Source organism: Panthera uncia, chromosome F1, assembly GCF_023721935.1.
Source record: "Panthera uncia isolate 11264 chromosome F1, Puncia_PCG_1.0, whole genome shotgun sequence".
NCBI lineage: Eukaryota > Metazoa > Chordata > Mammalia > Carnivora > Felidae > Panthera > Panthera uncia.
Genome location: NC_064813.1, coordinates 58,598,290 through 58,624,863, shown reverse-complemented (window position 1 = coordinate 58,624,863; position 26,574 = coordinate 58,598,290). Strand labels below are relative to the sequence as shown.

The following is a 26,574-nucleotide window of genomic DNA, read 5'->3' as shown; positions in this document are numbered from 1 at the left end:
CTTGAAATGCCCTGTTTGAGAGTCTGCACTTTCATTCTACAGGCACTGGTCAGTCATCAAAGTTACTGTAATTGTCCAGATCAGAGGATACTTAAGGCCCAAACTGAGGCAGAGGGACTAGTAAGAAGACTGTTTGGGGTGCCTGCATCAAGAATCAGTAGTAGTAACAACATTTATTAAGCGCCTACAGTACTCCCAGACTCTGTGCTATCTTCCTAACAAGCCAAGCAAAATAGGTGTTACTATACCAGTTTTGTATCTATCTACAAGGGCAAAACGAATTTCGGAGAACTTGTATAATTTCCCCCAGAATCACATAGCCATTAAATAAATGGCTATTCTGGAATTCTAGCCAATCCCCAAGTGCAAGAAATGAAGCCACGTTTCTAGTTAAGGTCATTATTTAGATAATGTCCTTTGCTGAAATGCATAAAAGGTTTGACCGCAGCTTTGGAGACCCTGTGAGAAGCCCGTAGCGCAGTTAAGTGGTTCTTCATGAAAACAGAAACGGCCGCTGGCTAACGTGCTGAATAGGATAGTTCTTAGAAGGCTGTGGGGGCTCACAGAGTCAGTGACGGCCTGCAGATACAGGCTTCATAAAAAGGTCAGGAACCCAGGGCACTTCCAGGGAGCTGGGCCACAGGAATGAGTCATTCATGCATTCTTCTGACACTCCTCTCCCCTCCCTTTTTGTTCTGTTTTGCTACAGTCCCCACTCCTGTCTGTAACCTTTGGTTCCACTGGTTTTCTGTTTTCGACAAAGTCTGGTTAAGCCAGCTCTACCTCCTCCCCCTACCAAAGCCTCACCTGTCATGAGATTTTTTTTTTTTTAATATTTTAAAATGCTTATTTATTTTTTGAGAGAGAGAACAAGAGGAAGGGCAGAGAGACAGAGAGAGCAGAGGATCCAAAGCAGTCTCTGCACTGACAGCAGAAAGCCTGATGTGGGGCTTGAACCCACGAACCCTGAGATCAGGACCTGAGTTGGATGCTTAACCCACTGAGCCACCCAGGCACCCTTATGAGATTTTTTAAAAGAAGGTCCTCAGCAGTGAAGTACTTGTCTGTGGTCAGAGATAAGTGAGAAAGGAAGGGGCCAGAATGAATGCTTCAGGTTCTTCACTCCTTTTACCACCTCAGGCTGCCTCTGCTTATAGATCAACAGTAACTTACTGAGTTTCAGCTGCTGTAACAAAAACACCATAGGCTGGATGGCTTACATAGAAAACTTGTTTTTCTAAGTTCTCCAGGCGAAGAAGGTCAAGATTAAGGTGCCAACAGATTGAGTGTCTGATGAAAGCCTGCTTCCTGGTTCACAGACTGCACTCTCTCATATGTGAGGTCTGCTCTGTCCTCACATACAGCAGAAGGGCCAAGGGAGCTCTCTAGGGTCTTCTATGAAGGCACTAATCCCATTCACCAGGACCCCACCCTCATGGCCTAATCACCTCCCAAAGGTTCTATTTCCACTCACTCACTCTAGGGACTAGGTTTCAATACAGAAATTGGGAAAAACACAGTCTATACCAGCAAGGGGGGAAATTTTCCCTTACTAACCCACCACTGCTTTCCGACTTTCTTTTCAAAGTTCAACCAAAACAAGCCCTTTACACCCAACATGCCAGAAACTTTTAAAACATAAGGCCTTCTTGTACCTAAGACGTTGAAAGCATGAGAATGGAAATCGCTGAAACACCAATGAAGATTTTAGGAGCCCTCAGAAGACTTCGAGCTCTAAGGACATGACAACACAATAAAAAGGAAAAACAAAGGAAAAAAAAAACAAAACAAAACCCTAGATTCCAGCCTTTCCATACCTTGGCTTGGAATCCTTCGGGTCCCAAGCACACTCTCCTAGAGGGGAGACGCAGAGGGGGTGGCCATTGGTGATATGTGGGGCACCCAGAGGAAAGGGGAGAGGGACGCACTTAAAACACGCGAGAACTGGAGACCCTGGTGCCTCGTGGGGTTGGCTCTTCCGGCTGAGTTCACAGCACTCAGAAGCAAGTTCTACCCCCTAGGGCCGACCCCGCCTGCTGGCCTGTCGGGGTCTCACCGCCTCGAGCCCGCTCCAGGGCTGCGCACGAGGGCGTAACAGGGGCTCGTGCACACTCCCGAAGGGCTGTGGGTCCCCGAGGCGGTGCAAAGTCGCTCCCAGAGGCGGACCTGCGAGGCGGGCCCAGGCGAGCCGGCTGGCGGGAGCCGCGGGCGAGGGCGGATGCGGCCGCCACGCGGGCTGGGCTCCGTTCCGCCCTCCGCAAAGTTGACTACAGCAATACTTATTAGCGAGGGAAACGTACAGGCCCCGACATCCCTAAATCCTCTCACTCGGCGAGTGTGGCAACTGAGCGCCTGCCGCGTCTCTGAACTGTAGCCGGACACCGCCAACCCACCCCGGGACCCCGGCGCGGGGGCGCTACCACTTGCCGCGTACTCGCCGCACAGGCCGCGCACGCGCCTGGAAGCAAGCTACGGTGGCTCTGCTGGGGACAAATCATTCACGTGCTACTGTTCTGCGACCCCAATCCGAAGAGTGTACACTGGCTGGGACAGTTTGGGAACGCGGCCACGGAGCCATTTGCGGAAGGGGACTAATAAACGGATTGGGGAGTAGGTGGGGTAAATGCGTGGACAGGCGTGAGGAGACAGAAAATTCAGTCTCCGCGGCCTAAGCACTGAACTGGGGCTGGGAGCCCACAACTCAGAAGGTGCGCCGGATGCCCCGCCCTGGGGGCGTGGTTTCGCGGGGGCTCTGGCGGGGGCGGGGCCTGGTCCCGGCCACGCCCCTCCTTGCCAGTGGCCAAGGGCGCGGCACTTTCACTTCGCTGCAAAGCTGCGGTCTGCACCAGGTCTGCACCAGCCGAGCGAAGGGGATCCAGGTGAGTGCCGACACCTACGGACAGCGAGGAGCGCCGGCCCCCGGGTCACTTCAGCTCCTGCGTTGGGCACTGCCCATACCTCTGCCATCCCGAGCTGACCAGGGACGCCCTCCTTTTCCCCCTTCTGGTCTATACACCTCTGTCTACCTTTCCATTCCCCTTGCCTTCCACCATCCCTGCATCCTCCCCCCTGATGGAATAGGTTTGGAGCGTCGAAATGGGGCCCACCTCGCTGTCTGTCAGGCAGGGAGATTCTCAAGGTCAGCCCTTCAGTTCCTTCCTTTCCTCTCCTCCTCTCCCGGGGCTGTGCAGACCCGGCGCTCCTTGTTTCTGCCTCCCAGAGCCCACCTGACCTTGCCAAGTGCCCCTCTGGTGCAGAGGTTGGGCGGACAGGACACTGCAGGGGCGGTGGGCGGTGCAGGCCCGATCGGTAACAAGTGCCCCGGGAGCCCTGCGCCTGCTGCGGATGTGTTGCTAGGAACCCTCGGGGAGAGCCTCCCAGGGAATTGAGTTTGTTTTCGCTCTGCCTCATAGAAACGTTTGACCATTAGTACTGGAACCCTTAAGTGGGTCATTTCCTACCGCTGCCTGAGAGCAGGAGACCCCGCAGGGGAAGAGGACTCTTTATGGACGGTTCTGCACTGGATTTCAGAGCACTTTCCTCCTTATCTGTGTCACTGCAGGGAGCCCCAGAGCCACTGCGGTGGGGCAGCTACAGAGCGGTGAAAAGGGGGCTGGAGAATTCACTAGTGAGTCATTCCCCGAAGTTGTGGCTTGTGCTATCCCTCTTTTCGGGCCACGAGTTTACAAGCTACTTTGTAGCTTAGGAGACAAGTGGGTGTGGGGACAGGAGGTAAAGGAAAAGCTGAGACAAGAGGGTATGTAGGAAAGGAGTTGGGGCTTTCTCCAATCCCTCGACTGGAGAAAAAGAGTCCTAGAGGGAAGGACACAACTGCTGTGCAGACGTATGGCTCTTTGCCGGTGCTGTGGTCCTAGGCGTGGTCGTGTGGGAATGCCGCAGGTTTGAGATTTCCTCTGTGCTTGGGAGCTGCAGCGAGGGCTTCTCTTGGGAAATCTGTAGATCACCGGGAGCCTGCAGTTTCACCCAAGGTTACTGGTCAGAGTTCCAAGGCTGTTTTAGTTTAATGAATTCAGTAATTAAGAGCACAGTATCCTAGTCAGGGATTCAAGAATGTTTATTCTCACCGCAGTTAAATGTAACTAAATTAACTAAAACTAACCCCATGAAATCCAAAGAAGTACTTTCACCCCTGGGAAGACATTCTCTTAAGCTTCCAAAGTGACACAGTGTTACAGAAATAGAACATTGTCGAGCAATTTTTTTTTTCCTGAACCGATGTTACTATATATAAAACAGATCTGCTAGAGGGATACTGTGGCCAGCTATAGAAAGTGCACGCCAGGGGCTGCTTTAGATGAGGGAACAAAATTGGAGAATGGCAGTCTTCCCCCTAATTTAGATTTCCTCCTGCTGGCCTAGAGTCCTGAAGAGACACAGTCATGAAAGGGAATTTCCTAACCTGGAGGACAGCAAAGGGACTGAACATCCATGAAAGAAAGGGCTTTACCTCATTATCCAGAGACATGCTGAAAAGCCCCTGGAACAATCTGGAATGAAGTGGATGACCAAGCTGTCAAAATGCAATTAGTGCCTACTGCATGCACAGGTAGCTGTATTTAAACATATTGTTCCCTATATTTATATTTAAATATTCTGAATCTGTATACAGAATACCGCTGTGAACCACAATCGACCACGAACCATTTTTAAGCAATGTTGAAAAGAATCTCCATATTGCTACAGTTACGCAGCTGAATTCATTAATACTCCTTATGAGTATACCATCCTCCTGAAAGAGAAGAGTTCAGCAGTAAGGCTAGGATACTACTGTGGAAGGAGAATTCCTTCCCTCCCTGTCTCTTGCAGCGTCTACCTACCTATCCGTCTTGGTGAGGAGAAAAACAGCAACGAGGAGACGGGAAAATTACACGACCTTCCAAATAACATTTGCAAATACCTTTAAGGGATTTCTGCATTTGAGATTTTAAGTCCCCGTTTACCCTCTGAGCTCTTTCCAGAGTTGAGCTGTTCATTAACTGGAACTCGGATTCTAATACGTCGGTGCCTTAGCTCACTCTTTTTTTGATAAGTGGTATTTTACTTCTCCAGCCGGAGCAACGCGGATGGTTTGGGCACAGCTTCATTCTAAGTACTGTCAGGTACAAAGAGTTAGACTCCTGTTTGAGGCAGGCGCCAGCAGCCCAGGTGGGTTCCTTCATCCAGAATGTCTGGTACCCTAGCAAGGGCCCAGCAGCTGCTAGGAATTAACTACAGTCTGCCCAGTTTTTTTGTGATGGAAAATCCAACTGCTGTCACTGTGACTCATTCGAGATTTTTGTTTTCCTCTTGTGGAAGTCAGGGCTTAGTTTCCCCATGACCTCCATTCAGTTCCTATGTAATGCCAGTTAAGGCACAGGTTATGTAGAAATCATGATATGAAAAGTGCCAATTGCTGTTGATTTGCTCCTTTGCAAACCTGTGCACCTGTTTTCCCTTCCTGTAATCTCTCCTCTTGTCATCCGGCAGTGCCTGCATTCATTAAAAGAAATTTAAAAACAAGTAACTTTTTGGATCTTTTCCAAGTTTTGTTTTTTTTTTTTTTTCCCCTTCCAATTAGAAAGTTCTGAGGCTTTAATCAGTCAAAGACTTGGAGTTAATTATTAGCTCTCTATTCCTATGAATATATTTTATGCTCCGGAGACAGTTTGGGGGAGATAGAAAAATTGCAAAAGAGATCAGGTGTGGTCAAACTTGCTCTCCATTCTCATTAAGAGGCAGTATAGGCAAGGGTTGAGAGCACAGACTCAGGAGCCAGGCTGTCTGGCTGTGTAGGAGTCCAGGCTTCCTCTGCGATGGCTGTGTGACCTTGGGCAAGATTACTTAACCTCTCTGATGCTCAGCTTCCCCTTCCTGTCTGTTGTGTACTTGCTGTTTTCCTTCCCTGTGTTCTCTCTCGTACATCACAGTTTATGTCCTCAGAGCCTTGCTCTCAATCTGTTGCCCTCCTGCTTCATGGTCCTTTCTGTGTGGTCTCCATCCATTTCACTGTGTCTTCTAGAAGGTCAAGACCTTCTCTCTGAGTCTCGATCGCCCTCGTAGCCCTGCGCACCTCACATATTGTCAGTATGTAGTGGGGGATAATTCAGGGAAGGAATCATTCCGAAGCAATACTGAAGAAGGTGGTAGGTGTGGGCTTAAGGCAAGCGTTCCATTTAGGTGAAATGGTTTGTCCTACGTTGACTTTAATCAAATCAGCTCCACAATGAGTTGCCACGAGATTTTTATTTTCTTGCGCGTCCCATGGCTTCTCCTCATTCTTTCCCTTGTCCTCTGAGGTCGGTGCCTTCAGACCATGGGAAATGTCCCGCAGCCTGTCGCTGGGATGACGTCTCCCAGGGGGCTCTGCTCCAGATGGGCCAGCATGACCCAGGGCTTCTGGGTGAGGTGCCGACACATCAAGGAACTCTCGCCGCATAGAGCCTTTTGTGTCAAGAATCTGAGAAGGTTCGCCATCACACCAGCAGGCTTACCTAGCATTTGCCCTGTCTTGTTACAGTCTACTCTTCTTAGATTCCTGAGGAGCTGAATTAACAGTTTTTTCTTCCAGGGGAGATTCAGTTCCATTCAGGCATGTGTCTTTTCATACAGAAGTCAGACTCCAGAGAAGACAGCGGATAATTAGCCCACTTGGCCTTACTGGGGTTTATTTGTGTCCGTGCGGACCCACCCCACACAGAACTCTTCCCGGACACTTGGCCATCACGCTGATCCCGCCCTCCCCCACTCCCGGTCGGCGCAGTTAGGTATTAATTATTTTCAGCACCGACAGTGGCCGTTTAACTATAAAGCTGAATACATTTGGATTATAACACATTTATCTCTTAAAGGGCACAGATCTTCTACCCTGCTCACTGATAGCTAGCTTCCACTTTCCAAATGTTCACCCAGGAACATTGACGAGGAATCGAAGAACTTGAGATGCTGGGGAAGTACCACTCTGACCTGCCTCTGCTGTTCCCCTCACTGAGTTAATGACCCAGTGCTGGATATGTAAAGGTATACCCGTTCAGCTAACTTCACGTTTAGCCCTCGGAGACCTATCTGCCAAATGTGCAATGCAGCCGTGGGCAGTATTTTTCCTCACCTGGGTTATTATTCCTTCTCTTAAACGTCCATGCACTTTAAAAAAAAAAAAATCTAGCCGTCTTGTGAAACTTAGACACTCACACAGTCCTTATCATCTGTTTAACGTAGAAGCGTCCAGAATTGGCACTTTGAAAGTGTAGGATGGACGAAAAGAAATCCTGTGACTCTTTTCTCTCCCATCATGGAAACAGGAGATGCCTTTTGTGTTGTTTCCCTCCAGGTTCTTGAGCTTTATATGGGTTCAGGAGGGGTCAGCTGCCCTGCCTGAGATGATTTGGAGAACCGTTCATTTGTAGAAACACCTAGAGGCAGAGGGGAGGCGGGGCAGCTACCGGGGGGAGCTTGAAGCAGGCTAAGCAGACACCCGGCACGGCCTCAGAGGTTTCTGAACCACCTTCCGGCATCAGGGACTTACGGAAGTCCATTTGGGACGATCAGACCAGCCCTTAAAGTCACCGTCTTTGGGGTTAGTCTTGTGAAAATGGTGGCCTTTGCCACATAAGATAAGGGGCCATATGTAAGGAAGATTGGATTAATAGCACAGGGAGCCAAATGAGAATTTTAAGGAAAGGCTGGGGAACAGCTCCAAGTCAGTCTGGGAGTGCTTTATCTTCGTCCCATCGTGCGTGTAGAAAAAAGGACACCACTGAGAAATTACAGTACAATTTGAGGAGAACGGTCTTTCGAATGGAAGTAGGGGTTACCATGGTCCAGGCTGGCGTTTATCTGCTTGTTTGAGGGCAAAGAGAAAGCTGAAAGGTGAAATCCTTTCTCCCTTAAAAAAGACAGTTAGGGGCACCTGGGTGGCCCAGTTGGTTAAGCGTCCGGCTCTTGATCTCGGCTCAGGTCATGATCTCATGGTTTGGGAGATCGAGCTGCGCATCGGGCTCTGGGCTGACAGCGTGGAGCCTGCTTGGGATTCTCACTCCACGCTGCTCTCTCTCTTTCTCTCTCAGTCTCTCTCTCTCTCTCTCTCATAAATAAATAAACATTAAAAAAACTTTTTTTAATCTAATTAATTTCATTTAGCTAAAGATCATGTGGCTCGGTTGAGTGTCCGACTCTTGATTTCAGCTCAGGTCATGATCCCAGGGTTGTGGGATGGAGCCCCGTGTCAGGCTTCACGTCCAGATTCTCTCTCTCTTCCCCCCCCCCCCCCCCCCCCCCTTTCCCCCCCCCCCCCTGCCCCTCTCTCTTCTTACACTCTCTCTCTCTCTCTAAAATAAAAAAAAAAAAAAATTAAGAGCCGCAATTAAGGGTGGTTCAATTAGTTAAGCCTCCGACTTTGGCACAGGTCACGATCTCATGGTTTGTGAGTTCGAGCCCCAAGTCGGGCTCTGTGCTGACAGAGCCTAGAGCCTACTTCAGATTCTGTGTTTTCCCCCTCCCCCGCTCAAGCTCTATCTCTCCCTCTCTAAAAAATAAATAAACATTAAAAAACTTTTTTTTTTTTAAATTTAAGCAAAGATAAGTTAATGTAACTTCATGGCTCAGAAGCAATAATTTGAGGCAGGTTCCCAAATCTGTAAAGCCTGCCTTTTGCCCCATTTGTACGGTGTTGATTGCGCCCTGGGGGATTTTCGCTGGCCGCCCAGAGGGACTTGAGTAAGTAGTGAAAGAGAGCTCTACCCCAGGAGCCTTCTGATGAATGTGGTTCAGGACGTGTTCTGGGTAATCCTCGTAACTGGAGGAACCCCTGCCCCAGTGAGATAAGGCAGGAAGGGTGGCGGCAGCAGGGACTGGAAGGAAGGTTGAACCGCGTGTATGCACTGGGGTGGTTAGGTTTCCAGCGAGTCTGTTGGGAAATTCCTCAAGGGACCACCTCGGGCAGAGGTCCTAATGAAAATCCGTGTTGCTTAACTCAGGCACTAGCATGGAGCGTGTCTTCTCCTCTAAACCCAAGCTTGATCCCCTTCCCAGGGGAGCCTTTGCAGGGGTGCCTTGTGGCTTTCTTAAAGTCGCCTGGGTGCCCGCTCACTGGCTGCACTGAACGTTGCTGCCCCAGTGCTGCCCCTGCTCCTGCCCCCCACTGTCCCGTGGCCCCACCGGTTACCAGGGCGCTGGGCACCCTTGTTCTCTAATCTCCCCCTGGGCTTTTCTGCTGCCTCATGGCCCGTACCCCACCTGCTAAAATACTGTTCCCAGTCTTCTTTCCTCTCCTTGATATGTCCTCAAAAAACCATGTTCGGCTATTAAATACTCTGATAGATTAAAAAAGCTACAAATACAAGTGTTGCCGTTTTAAAAAATATATATTCTAGGGACGCCTGGGTGGCTCAGTCGGTTGAGCATCTGACTTCGGCTCAGGTCGTGATCTCACGGTTCGTGGGTTCGAGCCCCACATTCAGGCTCTGCGCTGACAGCTCAGAGCCTGGAGCCTGCTTTGGATTCCGTGTCTCCCGTCTCTCTGTGCTCCTCCCCTGCTCACACACTCTCTCTCTCTCAAAAATAAATAAACATTAAAAAATGTTTTTAATATATTCTAGAAATAATTAGGTTTCTGCAGTATTCTCAAAAAGGGCATCTATGGAAAACTCACAGCTAACATATTTAATGATGAAGGGCTGGAATGCTTCCCCCTCTAAGATAGAGATCAAGATAAAGATGTCACTTCTGTTCAACACTGTCCTGGTTCCGGGGCGTCTGGGTGGCTCAGTCGGTTGTGTCTGACTCAGGATTTGGGCTCAGGTCATGATCATACGGTTCATGGGGTCGATCCCCATGCTGGCAGTGTGGGGCCTGCCTGGGATTCTCTCTCTCTCCCCTCTCTCCACCCCTCTCAGTTTGCTTTCTCTCTCTTAAAGTAAATAAATAAACTTAAAAAAAAAAAAAAAGCCACTGTTTTAGTTCTAATTAGAGCAAGCAAGCAAAAGAAAGAAAAAGGCTTCCATAATGGAAAGGAAAGAAGTAAAACTGTCTTCGCAGCTAACACCATCCTGTATGTTAAGTATGACCAAGATCGTGGATCTGCCTCTCCCTTCTCCTGGGCTCTTGTGCCCTGGCTCTGTTCCCCAGCTCTGCTCCTGCAGTGCAGCTCCAGTCCTGCCCCTGAGCGGGAGTTCTGCAGAAGTGACCCTCCTCATTGCTCCCTGGCTGGGGGAGAAAGCAATCTAACTCCTTGGTAAGGAGCAAAGCCAGCAGAGGGATGTAGTAGCAAAGAGCTAGACCTCGCTGTCCGACAGTCTGCTTATGTTCAGACCTCAGCTCCGTACTCACTGGCTATGGGACCTTGGACAAGTTGCTGAACTCTTCTTTGCCTCAGTCTCCCCATCTGTAAAACGGGGATGATAACAGTAACTACCACGTAGGATCATTATGGACATTGTTAATTTCTGTTAACTCTATTATGGGCCTGACAGAGGAGAAGCAGTAGGTCTTAAAGTAGATGTTCAGGATGTAGGGATAATATTATTCCCCATTTTGCTATTTCGGCCATATGGGATGAAGAATTCCATGGGGAGTTAGATGGAGGTCCCACTGGATCCTTAAATAGGCCTTTCATCTGAAGTCATGTTGCCGATTGTTTAGAATTTGAGGGACGCTTGGCCCGTGACATTGGAAGCGATCATCTGAAGAGCTCATCCTGGACCATAATGACCACCACTCTCGAAAGATGAAGAGTGTTCAACTCTGACTCGTTTGCCTGGTGGGAAAATCTGGTCTGGCAAGTGATCGTGACCATGAAAGAGAGATCTGGGAATCTGCGAGCTGTCCCAGGTTGGGCTCACAAGAGAAGTCTCAGAAGAGACTGAGCTGTCTTACCTACCTGTGTTGCTTTGGTCTGAGCCCTCTGTTCAAGCTGAAAGAAGAAAGCAGTCTCCTGACAGGCACATCCTCGGTGTGTGATTGTGAACATCCTCTGGTCTCATCAGCCCGTCGGGTTCTTAAGGATGCTGTAGAGAAGGGGGCCCCTCACAAGCCTCCAAGGATGTTGGTAGAATGTGGACCGCCAAGATAGGACCGCCAAGACAGAACTCTACCAGTGGTTTTAGGATTGGATAAAATCAACACCTCCCGAAAACTGTATCTTTGCCTAGAACAGTGGTTCATAAAATGTGGTCCCTGACCAGCATGATCGTCTAGGAACTTGTTGGAAATGTAGATCCCCAGGCCCCATTAAGCCCCGCGGGATCTGAGACCCCACCTGCGGGTGGGGTGTGTTTTAACAAACGCTTCAGGTGACGTTGATGCTGCTAAAGTTTGAGAACCACTCACCTAGAACATAAGACAGCACTGTATCGAGTTTCCGTCTTCATGGAAGGAACTATAGAAGACGTCAGCAGGAGACAGATTCTGTGCCCTCAAGGAGCATATTTGGAAATGTGTACTATTTTCATTGATCAGTATGCAAGGTACATGTTATAATAGCTCACTGATGAGCGTGCAACAAATGTGCAGACATTCAAAGGCAAGTCTGCAGCCCATGCGGGTCGGTCAGGAGTGCAGGTGTCATGGAGGAAGGGGGAGTACTTAACACTGGACCAGGATCGGGCAGCGGGAACAAATTTAGGAGCAGGGCTGCCGGAGATTTGCCTCACAGGCTGCTTCTTAACCCTCGACACATGGGCTTCCACTTTCTACCATTGCCCTGAAACCTGGCTGTCGGGGCGCCTGAGGGGCTCAGCCGGGTGTCTGACTGGACCTCGGCTCAGGTCATGATGTCACGATTCGTGAGATCGAGCCCCATGTCGGGCTCTGCGCTGACAGCACGGGAATTCTGCACTGGAATTCTCTCTCCCTCTCTGTCTGCCCCTTGCCCACTCACACTCTCTTTCATTCTCAAAATAAATAAGTAAACTTAAAAAACAAAAACAAAAACCTGGCTGTCAAGGGGTCCCACTCACCAAAGCCAAGAGCATTTGGGAGGTGACACTTCCTCTGTTAACACATAACAGTCTCCCTCACACCTTTCCTCCTCTCTGCCTCTCAGCTTAGTCCCTGGAGGGAGAACCAGCAGGTGATGGCTGTTAACTCTGCTCGTAGAGTCCATCTCATAATCCAGACCTGTCTGTCCTCTCTAACCCCATCTCCTACCACTCCCATCAGCTCCTGGGGCCCGACCACACCGGCTGCCTTCCTGGCCCACCAGTGTGCCGGGCTTTCCCTCATCTAGGGGCTTTGCACTTGCCACTTTTTCTTTTTGTTAATAAATTTATTTTTTTTTTAATATTTATTTTTGAGAGAGAGTGCGCAAGTAGGGAGGCGCGGTGGGGGGGCGGGGTGGGGACAGAGGATCTGAAGCGGGCTCTGTGCTGACAGCAGAGAGCCTCTTGCGGGGCTCCAACTCACGAACCTTGAGATCATGACCTGAGCCAAAGTCGGACACTTAACGGACTGAGCCATCCAGGGGCCCACTGGCTGCTTTCTCTGATTTGAATATTCTCCCCCCGCCCCCGAAATGTCCTGTTGGTGTTTCTTCCTCATTCCTGCGTCACTGCAAATGTTGCCTAGCAAGGAGGTCTTCCTGGTCTTAACTGAGATATAATTGACATATGAGATTGTGTAAGTTTAAATGTCTCAAATATTTATTGATCCCTTGGCATGTTTCCGGTCAGTCTTCTGTCCTCCTTAGAATGTCGGTTCCTTAAAGGACAGGGAGACCCCATCTTGTCCACTGCTGCGTCTCCCACACTTCTGCAGTGCTGGCATATAGTGAGTGCTTTCCATGTTGTGACTAAGTGAATTAAGTGTTCTTAGACACATTATGCTGTCCACACTGGGAATCTACAGAGAACAGCCTTTTGCCAAATTCGAATCTATTTTAAATGGTCTCAGAACTAATTTCTTTTTTTTTAATTTTTTTTAAGGTTTATTTTTATTTTTGAGAGAGAGAGGCGCAGAGAGAGAGAGAGGCAGAGCGTGAGTGGGGGGCAGCAGAGAGAGAGGGAGACACAGAATCCAAAGCAAGCTCGAGGCTCTGAGCTGTCAGCACAGAGCCCGACGCGGGGCTCCAACTCACACACCGTGAGATCATGACCTGAGCCGAAGTCGGATGCTTAACCGACTGAGCCCCCCAGGCGACCCAGCACTAGTTTCTAAGTCGGAATACCTTAACTGATTTGTAGAAAAATCAGTATCTCCTTATTTAGGAAGTGTTACTTATGTGGGCAGACATGCACAGTTAGCAGTGTTTACAAGATGCCTCCGTATTTGGACCCACGTTTATTAAATGCTCATACCAGATGCTTACCTAGTTCATTTCAGTTAATTCCTTAAACCATCCTATGAAGCACGTAGTTAGTATTCCGTTTTGTAGAGAAATTAGAGAACATTCCCAAGCTCGCAGAGCCAGTGTCTGAACACACATCCATCTGACTCCAGAATTCCTGCTGTCTCTGCTCCTGTGGATTTTCCCATAGGAACAGACAAATCAGAAAACAGTCTGTTAGGAGTAAAGTTCCGAAAGGATCTCTGCTTTTACATGAGTGATAAGTAATTACATTAAAAATAAAATCTGGTTTCTTTTAAGCCTTCAAGTTAATATTCTTTCAAAAATTCTTTTGACTCATCTCCAGAGCTCTCCGGAAACAGTTAACTGAAAGCTTACACCTCTGAAACACTCATAAGGGAGGGAAGAACAGAAACGCTTCTGTCCTATTTCTGCCTTTCTCCAAGACGTTCACTTTCATTTTGAAGGGTATTTTTGTACCCAGTTTCTTTTTTGTTTTAATTTTTTTTAATGTTTATTTTTGAGAGAGAGATAGAGACAGAGCACGAGTGGGGGATGGGGCAGAGAGAGAGGGAGACACAGAATCGGAAGCAGGCTCCAGGCCCCAAGCTGTCAGCACAGAGCCCGACAAGGGGCTCGGACTCATGAGCGGTGTTGATCATGACCTGAGCCGAAGTCAGCCGTTTAACTGACTGAGCCACCCAGGAGCCCCTTTGTCCCCCGTTTCCGATCACTGCTAGGAAGGGGGGAATCTGGAATTGGGTACGTGTTATATTTGCCTTTTCCCCCAGTAGAACATGAGCCTCATGAGGGCAGGGACCAAAGTCTGGTGTGTTCATCTCTTCATCGCCAGCCCTGGACCTGTGAGTGGTAAACTTGAATAAGTGAGTGCCCGCTCACACCCACACAGGGATGAGCCTCTCCCGCTGCTGCGATGAGGGTTTCCATGACTACGGTGTGCTGATTTCCATGGTCAGCGCTACAAACCTGCTTCCTCCTGAATACCTCCTGCTTTTCCGAGATTTTAACACAGCTGTCTAAGAGCTCAGAACAAGAAGTGAACGTATATCGTTTTAAGTGTAGTTTGCTGTTTTAAAATAGCAGTCCTAAATTATAAACTCTTAAACGTATATTGCCACTTAGTTAAGCATCCCCTTTCATAACTGAATCAGGGCAAAATTAACATTAACATGTGATATAACCCGATGCGGAACATTTGTTGAGAGTTTACCACGTGTCAGGCATCCTGCTGAGCATTAATGGCTCCCCCATTTCCTCCTGGAGACCTGGGTGGGCACCACCCTTCTCTCCCTCTAAGGAAGAAGGAAGCCCAGGTTGCTGAAATGCAGGGAGGAATGTTCCCAAGGACACAACAGCTAGGAAGGTGAGAACCAGGTTGAGTTCAGTGTCCCTCCACAACTGCAGCCCTGTCCCGTGCACTGCACAGAGCAGGTAAGTGACAAGGGTCAGCCTAGAAGTCACATAGGGCGGTATGACGGGATTCGTAACATATTGCCTGTTCCTCTGCTTTCTCAATTACTAATTGTCAGGCCACTTTCTGTATAATTTTTTTGGTATGTGTCTGCTCATTTTGGAAATGATAGAAAAGTACAAAGGGAAATCTGTAATTTACGCATCTAGAAATAATTATGCTTATGATTTTGATATTTTCTCTTCTGTTATTGAGAAAACTAAGATTATATACTACATACACTTCTTTTTAATAGTTTTTTTTTTTTTTTTAAGTTTACCCCTTTATTTTGAGACAGAGAGAATCCCAGGGGGGCTCCATACTGCCAGCGCAGAGTCCAATGCGGGGCTCAAACTCACAAACCCTGAGATTATGACCTGAGCCAAAATCAGACACAACCAACTGAGCCACCCAGGCGCCCCTGTATACACTTTCTGAGGTGGTTTTGTTTTTCTTTTAATGTAACATGCTGTATGTTAAGCCTGTTTCAACATCTTTACTTGTGTGTGCACCATTTTTAATGGTTCTACAATATTCTGTATTATGGGTGCATTAATTAGTCCTCTCTGCTTGGTCATTGTGCCATTTCTGTCGCTGCTGTTATAAATACTGTTCAGGTGAATGCCTTTGAACCAAATCTGTCTGAGTTTCTGATTGTCACCTCCAGCTACGTTCCCAGTGGAGTTCATGAATCAAAAGGCACAAACGATGTCAAGAACATGCCCGTTGTTAGGCTGCTCTCCAGATGGTTCTATTTTACACTTCCCCCTCTGTGTAATAGTGCAAACTAGGTACATTTAAATACGTACCTAAGTGAATTTCTATTTATACAACTTATAATTTCTAATGTATTCAGCTGGAGGGTGACAATTAACAAATGCCATTACACAGCTAAGTGGGTTGCAAAGGAACCCATACCTGCGTTGGTGGTTGGGCACCACGTGCCGTGTATCTGGTGCCACAAAGACCCAAGTCTAGGGCAGAGCTCCCACCCCCAAGACAACCTCATCTTCTTGCCTCAATAAAAGGGTTGCTATTAACACAGAGCAGGTATGTAATCAACAAAATGTTGAGTGTTCACGCGGGAGAGGTCCTGAAGCCACTGCCCTGGGGCTATCTGCTGGCTCCAGGCTGGGACAGCCTCGGGCGTGGCTGCTGCTGCCTGGGGTGTGGCCACTGTGAACTGAGCTGCCTCCACTTCACCAGTGCACACACCTGCACCTGAGCCCACAGAGGCCAATCTTTAAGGGGTGGGAACGTCCGTCTCTGCCCTCGAGTCCTCCGAATAGAAGGATTCAGCAAAAGATCGGGGTTGGTTTGGTTTTTTTTTTTGAACCCTAAGTGAATTAAGCTGATTCTCTCCTTAAAGGACAAGCCTTACCCATTTTCCAGTCCCTGCTGGATTTCTGTTTTCAAACCGCAGTGGGGACAGAGCCTTTTTCTGTGTTCTGACCTCCTCTTTCTCTGCTTCAGAGGTTTCAGTAGATACTTGTGAGGGGAACAAAAGGAGACTTGAATTGCTTAAGCGCCTACTTGATGCCTGGCTCTGTGCTCGGCGACGAGCATTATGTGAGCTGGAGGCATGATTCCCGAAAGCCACCTGGACTTGCGGCTTGCTTTGTTTATTCTGCAGGTGTCAGTAGGCACAGGCTGTGCCCGGCGTGGAGGGGCCAGACAAGCACAGTCGCCCCGCGGGGGAGCTTGTAACTGGCTGCTGTCTGGTCTAGCCCCGATCACACCAGCTGGTGCTGGAAGTGCTGACTGCCAGGCTGTATGAAGCGGGGGTCCTCACTCGGTGGGAGCGAGCGTGAGGGGGTGTCAGGAGGGCCCCTCCCACAGGCGGCTTCCTGGACTTTGCTCTTGCACCTTTGCGGGTGTGTCCAGGGCTCCTGCAGGGAGAGGCTCAGGGAAGGGAGGCACTTTCCTCCCATCTGACACACTCACTGTCCCACAGCTGATCATGTGGTCTTTTGCGAGCCACCCACTCTAGCATTGGACTCTGGGTCCCCCTTCCTGTACGTTCTCTGCCCTTCAGAGGTACTTTGTGTTCCCGGCTCTGCCTGCCCCCTTTTCCCTAATACCACAGTCAGCATAGCAAGGTGGGGGGAAGGTAACTTTCACTAGAGTGTGAAAGCCTACTAGGTTTAAACTCCAAGATTGCATGTATCCTTTGCAAGAGGAGCTCAGTAGTAAATAGTAATTCCTAATTGTGAATTTTTGAGCAGTCGCCTGAGTGTTCGTTGCTTTGCCACAGAAACATTCAGCCAAGAGGTACTTATCTGTCCTGCCACTCAGCCGCTTGTATCCCAAGCCCTTGCAAACCAGAAACTCCAAGGTCAGTGACTAAGCCATGAAGTTTTGCCTGTGCCTGAGCATTCGGAGAAGAATTCTAAAACCTGCTCTGGTCTTCGTTCTCTTGTCATCCACCTGAACCTCGATTTCCTTTTCTGCCAAGTGAAAAGGCAAGGCTCTGGAATTGGGGTTCTCGGTCCAGGCCTCTCAACTCGCAAACTGTGACCTAAGCCAAGTGTGCTTCCTTCATTGTCCTTAAACAGGTGGCTTCTGACAGAGCGAGTGACAGCTTCATTTTCAGTGACCTGTTTGGCCCCAGTGTGTTGAACTCAATGGGCATCAGATAGATTGGAAGGCTCGGTCATTTTTATCTTCAAAGAGGCGTTCGGAATTCGCCCTGTGTTTTTATTTTAATAACTAGTACAGAAGCTTCCTCCGCAAGCTGACTCTGAATTTCGGAAGCAACTACTTCTACAAGAGAATGAGAGCAGGGAAGTTTGGAGGGCAGCCTGACTGCTTGCTTGGTGGGGACATGGTGGCCAGGAGGCCCTTCCTATGCTGAGTCATGCAGACGGCTTTTGGGGGTGTGTCCCCCACCCGGGTGAGGTGGGGTGGGCGCCCCTCCGGAGCAGCTCCGTAAAGAATGTAGGAGGGGGACACTGGTAAGAACTATGGATCGTGGCAGGTGGGGGACAGACTTTTGGGGACTTCAGCCCCAAATGTCATTTTTCAGACCTAAGCAAAACGTTATTTTTTTTTTTTTAATGTTTGTTTATTTTTGAGACAGAGAGGGATAGAGACAGATAGCATGTAAGCAGGGGAGGGGCAGAGAGAGAGAGCCACACACACACAGAATCCCAAGCAGGCTCCAGGCTCTGAGCTGTCAGCACTGAGCCCCACGTGGGGCTCAAACCCACGAACTGCGAGATCGTGACCTGAGCTAAAGCTGGACTCTTAACCGACTGAGCCACTGAGGCGCCCCCAAATCCCACACTGAGGAAAGTGCTAGGACACTTCTCAGTTTGCAAATGGGCTTAAAAGGGGACATTGGAACCAAACTGGAATCTAAATTTGAAACCCAGCTCTGATGCTTTCCATTTCAGACCTTGGGCACATGATTTCCCCTCTGGGTACTCTCTGGACACAGGGGTAACTCACCGTATGGTCAGGGTGACTGGAAACACCTTGGGGCTTGGTAGCCCCTCCCGGGCTTACACGTGAGATTGCAGGGAGCCTGTCATCGAGATGGACATTGTAAACTGAGTGCAGAACACACAGGAGCTGCTTGCCTGGGACAGCCTCGTGCACGGTGGGTGGGCAGTAAGGGTCCCAGGAAGCACTGCCTCTTCCCTGTGTCCTGCCTGACCTCGCCCGTCTCCATCCTGTGACCAAAGCTCAGAGAGGTTGGGGGGCAGCACGAGTTTACCTTGAGATGATGAGGGTTTCCTCCCAGCTGCCAAGTTTTCTTCTCCTTGACGGCCAGTCTGTTTCTTCTCTCTTCTTCTGGGGCAAAACAGTGGCTAACACAGCTAAGATTGCAGAACACTGAAAATGCTGAGATTAGCTTTTTCTTCCAAGCATTCTATGGGGAGATTTTCCAAATACACAGAAACGTTGGAAGAATTATACACTGAACATCCTTATAGCCACCACCTGGGTTCCATAGTTAACATTTGGCTCTGTTGGTTTATGTTGTCATTTCTTGATGCATTTCAAGAGGAGTTGCAGGCAGCAGAACATGTCACGGGCTAGTTTTGCAGTGAGGATTCGATGAACAGCCTGGGCTCCCCTGAGCCTCCCAGAGCTGGGTCTCTTCGCAGCGTGACAGGCTCCAAAGCCATGCTCTGCTTTCAAAGCACTAGATCTGGGTCTCCTACCTGTGATGCCTCCGCTGCTATACCAGAGTGTGCCCCAGGATCAAAGGGAGTCCCGACCCCCTGCCCTCACAGTGTCCCCCACGCCAACAGACATACAAACAAAGAACTTGGAATCGTGGTATACTTACTGTTTCATATCCTGCTTCCGTCTCCCTCCTTCCCCCTCTCTCCCCCTCTGCTCCTCCCTCGCTCCATACCCCCTCTCTACAGTTGAATATATCCTTTAGGATTTTGCCATGTTAAACTCCTTTTTCAAAAACATAGTTTTTAGCAGCTGTATCTTTCTATAGCAATGACTACTGCAGAGGTATAGCTACATCTCGTAAATGTAACGTTCATCAGAAGAGAACATGTTATGATATGATTGTATACTTTTTCAGTCTGTTTATTTATCTTGGGGTGGAGGGGCAGAGAGAGAGAGAGAGAGAGAGAATCCCAAGAAGGCTCCCAGCTATCAGCCCGGAGCCCCGTGGCAGCGGGGGGTGGCCGGACTTTCAGGAATCGTGAGATCACGATTCAGGTAATGAAGTGCACGGCCCCAGGCCTCCCTCTGTGGGTGTCTACCGTGCCGGCTGGTATCCTGATGTCTTCTTCCTTCCACAGAGCCAACATGGCCGTCCTCTCTAAGGAGTATGGTTTTGTGGTTCTGACCGGCGCCGCCAGCTTTATCATGGTAGCTCATCTGGCCATCAACGTTTCCAAGGCCCGAAAGAAGTACAAAGTGGAGGTGAGTGGGAACGTAGACTTGGCTGGGGCTAGAGCTTGTTTTCAGCTGTGGAGGGAGAGGGGCGACGCCAGCGGTCAGCAGTGGCAGTTGAACTACACCCGTTGGAAACGCTGCCCCTTTCCGGCAGGAGGAAGGCAGGGAACCGAGGGGTCCTGCTGGGGAGCAATTTCCATCTTGTTTGCGCTTTGTCTTTTCTGTTGAAAGACCAGGTGTGCTGGGACAAGAACAGGATGCTTTTGGCTGGAGCTAGGTGCCGGGAAGAGTTATTTTCTAAAGAGGGTTCAACAAGGGGGACTTCATCAAAACAAAAAGCTTCGGTGCAGGAGAGGAAACCGCCAACAAACTGAAAAGGCGACCTACTAAATGAGAGGAACTATTTGCAAATCATACATCCCATAAGGGGTTAATTTCCAAGATACATAATTCACACAAGTCAATAGCGAAAAAACCAAGCAACACAATTTAAAATCGGGCAGAGGACCTGAACAAACGTTTGTCTAAAGAAAATATACCAATGGCCAATAGGTACATCAAAGGGTACCCGACATCATCACTAATCATCAGGGAGATGCAAATCAAAACCACAAGGAGCTGTCACCTCACACCTGTTGGAATGGCTGTGTTCAAAAAGACAAGAAATGACCAAAGCTGGTGAAGATGGGGAGAAAAGGGAACGCACCGTTGGTGAGAACGTAAATTGGCTCAGCCACTATGGAAAACAGTATGGGGGGTCCGCAAAAAAATTAAAAATAGAACTGCCATATGATCCAGCTCTTCCATTCTGGGTATTTATCCAGAGAAAGTGAAAACATGAACTCGAAAAGCTATGTGCACCCCCATGCTCATCGCAGCACTATCTCTAATAGCCAAGATACGGAAGTAACCCAAGTGTCCATCGGTGGATGTGTGGGTAAAGACGATGAGGTATATATACACAGTGGACCACTCAGCCGTAAGAAAGAATGAGATCTTGCCATTTGTGACATGGATGGACGTTGAGAGCATTATGCTAAGTGAAATAAATGAGAGATAAACACTGCATGATCTCACATATGGAACCTAAAAAAAGCTAAAATGTACAGCATGGTGGCTATAATTAATTTTTCTATACTGCATGTTTGAAAGTTGCTGACAAAGCGACTCTTAAGTGTTCTCATCAAAAGAAAAACAAATCTGCAACTCTGTGGGGTGACAGATAGTAACTAGACTTACTATGGTGATCGTTTCACAATACATACATACATCGAATCGTTACATTATATACCTGAAACTAATATAAGATATGTCCATTATACCTGGGGTTTTTTTTTTTTACATAAATAATAAAATAAGCTAGAGAGGGCTGAATGGCAACAGTGTTTCCTGGTGTGCCACTTTAAAAGTGATGTCTTGGGGCGCCTGGGTGGCTCAGTTGGTTAAGCGTCTGACTTCAGCTCAGGTCATGATCTCGCGGTTTGTAGGTTTGAGCCCCACGTCAGGCTCTGTGCTGACATCTCAGAGCCTGGAGCCTGCTTCGGATTCTGTGTCTCCCCTTCTCTCTCCCCCTCCCATGGCTCATGTTCTGTCTCTGTTTCTCAATAATAAATACACATTAAAAAAAAATTTTTTTTTAATAAAATAAATAAAAGTGATGTCTTAAGGTGATTTTGTTTCCCAAATAGTGAAGAAGCATGTGTTGCTGAGGTTAGCCTGAGCTCAGACATTGGACATAAAAAGGAGCTCTATTAAACGCTCCCTTTATGTATTTCCAGATGATCTAAAAGGGATAATTACCGAGGTTGTCCCTGGTGAGCACATTTAAATGTCTATTTCTGTTTAGCAACTTATAATTAGACTCTCTGACTAGAGCTTCTTTTAAAGTTTTCATATATTGATTTTCGTTTGTTTTTTTTCTTAATGGACATGTCCATGAAAATTCTCACACACTTACTGTTCCCCCATTAAGGAAACTCTTAAAAGCTTGTGGCGTTGGATCACTCTGGGGAAGGAGCTACTTCCCTGTGGTGTCTTTGTGAGGTACTGGAAACTCACCCATGATGGCACCACGTCAAGAGCACAGAGTTTGCAACACGCGCTGCCTCTGTCCCTTGTGCAACTACGGCACAGACCTACATTCCTCGCACCGGGTATTAACAGAAATGCATCGGATCTGCTTCTGGGAGTTGAGACCCTTCTCCCTGCAGATATTTAAGCAGAAAGCGATCAGCTGTCAAGGGCATAACAGAAGCTGCTTGAGGATAGGTTATCTTTTAGGGTTGATTGTAACTCAACACCGAGTGCTACTCTTGACCATTTGATCCACACGGACTTTGTCTTCACAGTATCCGACCATGTACAGCACGGACCCTGAAAACGGGCACCTTTTCAACTGCATTCAGCGCGCCCACCAGAACACGTGAGTGCTGGCCCTGCCGGGTGCTGGGGGGGTGTCTGTAGGGTACGTGCTTTCTGCCCAGCGCCTCGGCCTTTACCACTGTGTGCTGAGTAGCAGCTGTGAGAACGATCATAGTAAGGCACCTCGCTGAAAGTGTCGTAAAAAGGGGCTCCTGGGTGGTTTAGTTAAGCATCCGACTCTCGATCTCAGCTCAAGTTATGATCTCACAGTTTGTGAGTTTGAGCCCTCGCATCGGGCTCCAGGCTGACAGCGTGGAGAATCCCTGCCCCCGCCCCCCAAAATAACTAAATTAAAAAAATAAAAACTATTGAAGTGTCGTAAAAATATGTATGTGAGCAGATTAAATATTGTGAGTTGTTAGCATAGCGAGGTTCTGGATGATCTTTTCAAAAATGTCTTTTGCATCGCTTCGTCCATCTAGAGCATTTGGAAGCTGTCCCATCTGAGATGAGCTTGAATCTCCCAGCCCTGGGGAGGGGGCAGCTGTGGGCTTGGGAAGGAATCTACTGAAATTCTCCAAGACCTTCCTCGTGGGCGTGTTAGAGCCAGGTCTTTTGCCCAGTGTGTTCTGAGTTACCCTTACTCCCATGCAGAGAAGAGAGGGCAGATCCTGGTGGTGGGGCTGCTCTCTCTCCTCCATGTTGTTTTACTCTCAGGTTTCTAACTTGGCAAGTTAGTAAGGGGCTCTTCGTTTTACAGGACGTAAGTCAGTGGGGCCCTTTCTAAAAAAGTTCTCTGTCTATTCCAGGTTGGAAGTGTATCCTCCTTTCTTATTTTTCCTAGCTGTTGGAGGTGTTTACCACCCGGTAAGTTTTTCCGGGGGGGGGGGGGTTTCATCTGTTTGGATTTAGTTCGCTGTGCTATTTAAGGAAGAGACAGCAGGAAAGGAACGCGTACTGAACATCATCGACGTCTATTTAAAAGAATTGCATTCAGCTGCTTCTTACAAAGCTAATCTTTAAAGTAGGGCGAATTTTCCCCACTTTTGACAGGTGAGGAGAAACCTCTTGGGGACTGTGTAACTGTCACGGGGCAAAGAGCTACCTACAGAATACAAGAATCAGAATTTGAACCCAGGTCTGTCTGATTCTGGAGGGTTCGTGTCCGTAGTTGTTATTGGCCACAAGCATTTACTGGTCCCCTGGGGTTACAACAGTGAACAAAACAGGCAAAGGTCCCTGGTTTACTGTTAGTTGGGGGTCACAGACAGAAATCAAATGGGTACAGCATGTGATTAGGCTAGAAGGTGATGCTGACGGGAGACACCTGTCAGCGGGGTGGTCACGTGAGGATCGTGCTGCTTGCGGAGGTGACATTTAAGCAAATGAAGTGAGAGTCAAGCAAAATGTTAAGAAGGTGAGGGAGTAGGTGCTGCAGGTGTTTAGATACCTTCCAGACAAAGAGCGAGGGCGAGGCCCTGAGGCAGGAGCCCACCGGGTCTGTCTGGTGAACAGGGAGAAGGGCAGGTGGCCTGAGGGGCGAGCGGAGCCTTGTCGACCAGAGAAATGCTCTGCACTTCACCTTAACCTAAATAAAGCAGGTGTGTCTATGCCCGATTAGGTGCCAGTGGGTCTTGCCCTGGACAGAACGTGGTTCCCTTTCAGGGACCAATTTCCGCTGAATTCTTTTTTTTTTTTTTTAATGTTGATTTTTGAGAGAGAGAGAGAGCGTGCAAGTGAGCAGGGGAGGGGCAGAGAGAGAGGGAGACCCAGAATCCGAAGCAGGCTCCAGGCTCTGAGCTATCAGCACAGAGCCCAAGGCGGGGCTCGAACCCACGAGCCGTGAGATCGTGACCTGAGCTGAAGTCGGACACTCAACAGACTGAGCCACCCGGGCATCCCTAGTTTCCCCTTAATTCTGACCAGAGTGCTGACACTTTGCGTTTCTGGTCCTCAGCCTTCCATGAGCCTCTGGTCGGTACCTGAAGGGCCTTGTGCTTTTGTTAGAAGCTCCCAGAATGGCACACCTGTAGCCCATGGCCTTGAAGTTCATATTGTTTTCAGAGACACGTCTGCTGTCTTAGAGAAGACACTTCTTTTTTTTTTAACATTTATTTATTTTTGAGACAGAGAGAGACAGAGCATGAACAGGGGAGGGTCAGAGAGAGAGGGAGACACAGAATCTGAAACAGGCTCCAGGCTCTGAGCTGTCAGCACAGAGCCCGACGCGGGGCTTGAACTCACGGACCGTGAGATCATGACCTGAGCCGAAGTCGGACGCTTAACCGACCAAGCCACCCAGGTGCCCCGAGAAGACACTTCTTCCTGTGCCTCTAAGGGGCCCCAATCCTTGCACGTGACTGGATGAGCCCGTCTAAATAGACTAGTTGGTCTCTTCAGCTAGGCGTCACCCACTGTCACCCGCATCCCCTTTCCTGTCCCTCTTCCCTAGACGCCATTCCCTGTGCTTTGGTCTTTAAAATACTCTGAGAACTGCTAGGACGACGAGTACGTGGGTCCGAGGTTGATGGTAACTCTGCAGCCTTAGTCTGGCACGGCCTGGCAGAGACCAGCTTGCACGTGGTGACTTACGGGCCTGGGGTTTGTGTTTTTAGTGGTTTCACGCACCTGATCATGAACTTTACCCCAAATCAACTAAACAAAGTCCTAAGCTACTAACCTTGCCCCCAGTGATGCACTTGGAGACCGTGACGAGCGATGTTGCACGTTCCCACACAGCCTCCCTTTTTCTCCAGACTCCTTCTGACCTAACAGTCACCCCAGGATGGTGCCCAGTAGGACTGTTCATCTTGCAGGAGTTTTACTCTCTCAGGCGTAATGGGAAGGGGAAGACCTCCCCCTCCCAACACCTCCTGTGCTGGGGTGACAGCACCACATGTCACATCCACCTTTTCTAGCGGAGCCCCTCGCCCCTGTGCGGCCGCAGCACAGCCCCCTTCCAACCCCCCCGACCCTGGCGGGGAGCCTCACGGAGCGATGCGGGGGCAGGGGTCCCAGGCTGCCTCCTGTTCACAGCCCCATGAGAGACGACCGGGCTTGGGGTTCACCCTTCGAGCCCCAGGCCTGCCTCTCCCTCTCCCAAGCCAGGGCTGGGGGGGGGGGTGGGGGGCTCCTTCCATCGAGGCTGGCACTCCTCTCCCCTGTCTGTGAGGGGTTTGTAGAGGGATCACAAATCTCTGATGTTCCCGAGACAAATAACCTCCCTCTCACGCGAAGTTTGGTATCTTCCCATAACCAGGAAAATACTATTTTCTTAACACACTGTGCCATCAAAACCCTAGATGTTAAAGAACATGTGGCTGTTTCTTGAATGCTGATCCTAACACAGCCCTTCTATTTTAGCGTGTAGCTTCCGGCTTGGGCTTGGCCTGGATCGTGGGACGAGTTCTCTACGCGTATGGTTATTACACAGGAGGTAAGTGCGCACGGACGTCTGCCAGGGAAACAAATTTCAAATCTTATGCGACTCTAGTTTTCTTCTTAGCAGGGCTTTAAGAAAAGGGGGAGTAACTTGATATTTAGGTGAAAGGTCTGGTATCTTCTTTCTGCTAAGTTTTCAAGACTAACAAAACTTGTTTTTACTGAGCGCTTTCTGTGTCACTTGCTGCTCTAAGACCTTTGCGTATGGTGTCGAACCTTATGGCATTTCTAGGATATAGATGATATTATCCTGTTGTATAGATGGGGAAACTGAGGCTCAGCGCTTACCAGTGTCCACTAGTTAGCCAGATTCACACCCAGGCAGCCTGACTCCAGAGCCCCCGCTCCTAATTCCCTACTGTCAGTAGTGTGCCTGAGAGAGAAGGGGGAGGAAGATTCCTTTGGCTGTGCTTTTGAAAGAGGGGGAACACTCCCAAAGGTCCTGGAGCAAAGTTGCCCTGATTATTATCCCATCGTTTTTTTAAGGTCCAAACAATACTATTGTGACATTTTTTAAATGTTTCTATTTATTTTTGAGAGAGCGCGCGAGTGGGGGGGAGGAGGAGGGGCAGAGAGAGAGGGAGACACAGAATCTGAGGCAGCTCCAGGCTCCGAGCCGTCAGCACAGAGCCTGACGCGGGGCTCGAACCCACGAACCGTGAGGTCATGACCTGAGCCGAAGTCGGAGGCTTCACCGACCGAGCCACCCAGGTGCCCCAGTCGTGGCATGTTCCTTTGCGTGTAGTATCTGACATCCTGACAGCTTTCGGCCAGAGGTTGGTTGACCTCGTGAGACCAGACAGTTGAGGTGCAACCCGAGAGGCCTCAGGTAGGGTGGCGTGTGGATATTGGAAGCACTGTCCTTTCGGGGACACCCCCAGTCACCTCCATTTCTTCTGTTACAGAACCCAGCAAGCGGAGTCGGGGCGCCATCGGCTCCATAGCCCTCCTTGGCCTGCTGGGCACAACCGTGTGTTCTGCCTTCCAGCATCTTGGTTGGGTTAAAACCGGCTTGGGCGGGGGGTCCAAATGCTGCCATTGAAGAATCATAGGCTGTTTAAAAACTCTCGTTCATTTTGAGCGACCTTTATTTTCAGTTACTTTTTTTTTTTCTAAATATAATAAAAACCTACCTGGCATTAGCCTCATACCTAAA

General features: G+C 49.0%; 2 protein-coding genes and 1 non-coding gene across 3 annotated transcripts in view; 2 read left to right on the top strand and 1 right to left on the bottom strand.

Moving 5' to 3' along the window:
• Positions 1-2,785: 2,785 nt before the first annotated feature.
• Positions 2,786-26,574, top strand: MGST3 (microsomal glutathione S-transferase 3). The gene is made up of 6 exons (XM_049635251.1): positions 2,786-2,879; positions 19,520-19,643; positions 21,965-22,038; positions 22,787-22,844; positions 25,341-25,413; positions 26,324-26,574. Exons 2-6 carry the CDS (start codon positions 19,527-19,529, stop codon positions 26,458-26,460), a joined length of 459 nt encoding a protein of 152 aa, XP_049491208.1. The 5' UTR covers positions 2,786-2,879; positions 19,520-19,526; the 3' UTR covers positions 26,461-26,574.
• On the top strand, positions 9,373-9,458 carry TRNAR-UCG (transfer RNA arginine (anticodon UCG)). Its single transcript has one exon. It is a non-coding gene; the product is annotated as a tRNA-Arg (tRNA).
• The window catches only part of ALDH9A1 (aldehyde dehydrogenase 9 family member A1), a 36,425-nt gene continuing 30,811 nt past the window's right edge, over positions 20,961-26,574 (bottom strand). Inside the window, exon 11 of the mRNA XM_049635235.1 lies at positions 20,961-21,820. Within this exon, the coding sequence (XP_049491192.1) occupies positions 21,570-21,820 (251 nt within the window). The 3' untranslated portion in view covers positions 20,961-21,569. The remainder of the gene's footprint in view (positions 21,821-26,574) is intronic.

What these genes read in the sequence shown, in the direction of transcription:
- MGST3 (XM_049635251.1), top strand. Translation starts at nt 19,527, where the DNA reads ATGGCCGTCCTCTCTAAGGAGTATGGTTTTGTGGTTCTGACCGGCGCC. An exon ending in GAAAGAAGTACAAAGTGGAG is followed by an intron (nt 19,644 to 21,964) that starts GTGAGTGGGAAC and finishes TTGTCTTCACAG; the next exon opens with TATCCGACCATGTACAGCAC. An exon ending in CAGCGCGCCCACCAGAACAC is followed by an intron (nt 22,039 to 22,786) that starts GTGAGTGCTGGC and finishes TGTCTATTCCAG; the next exon opens with GTTGGAAGTGTATCCTCCTT.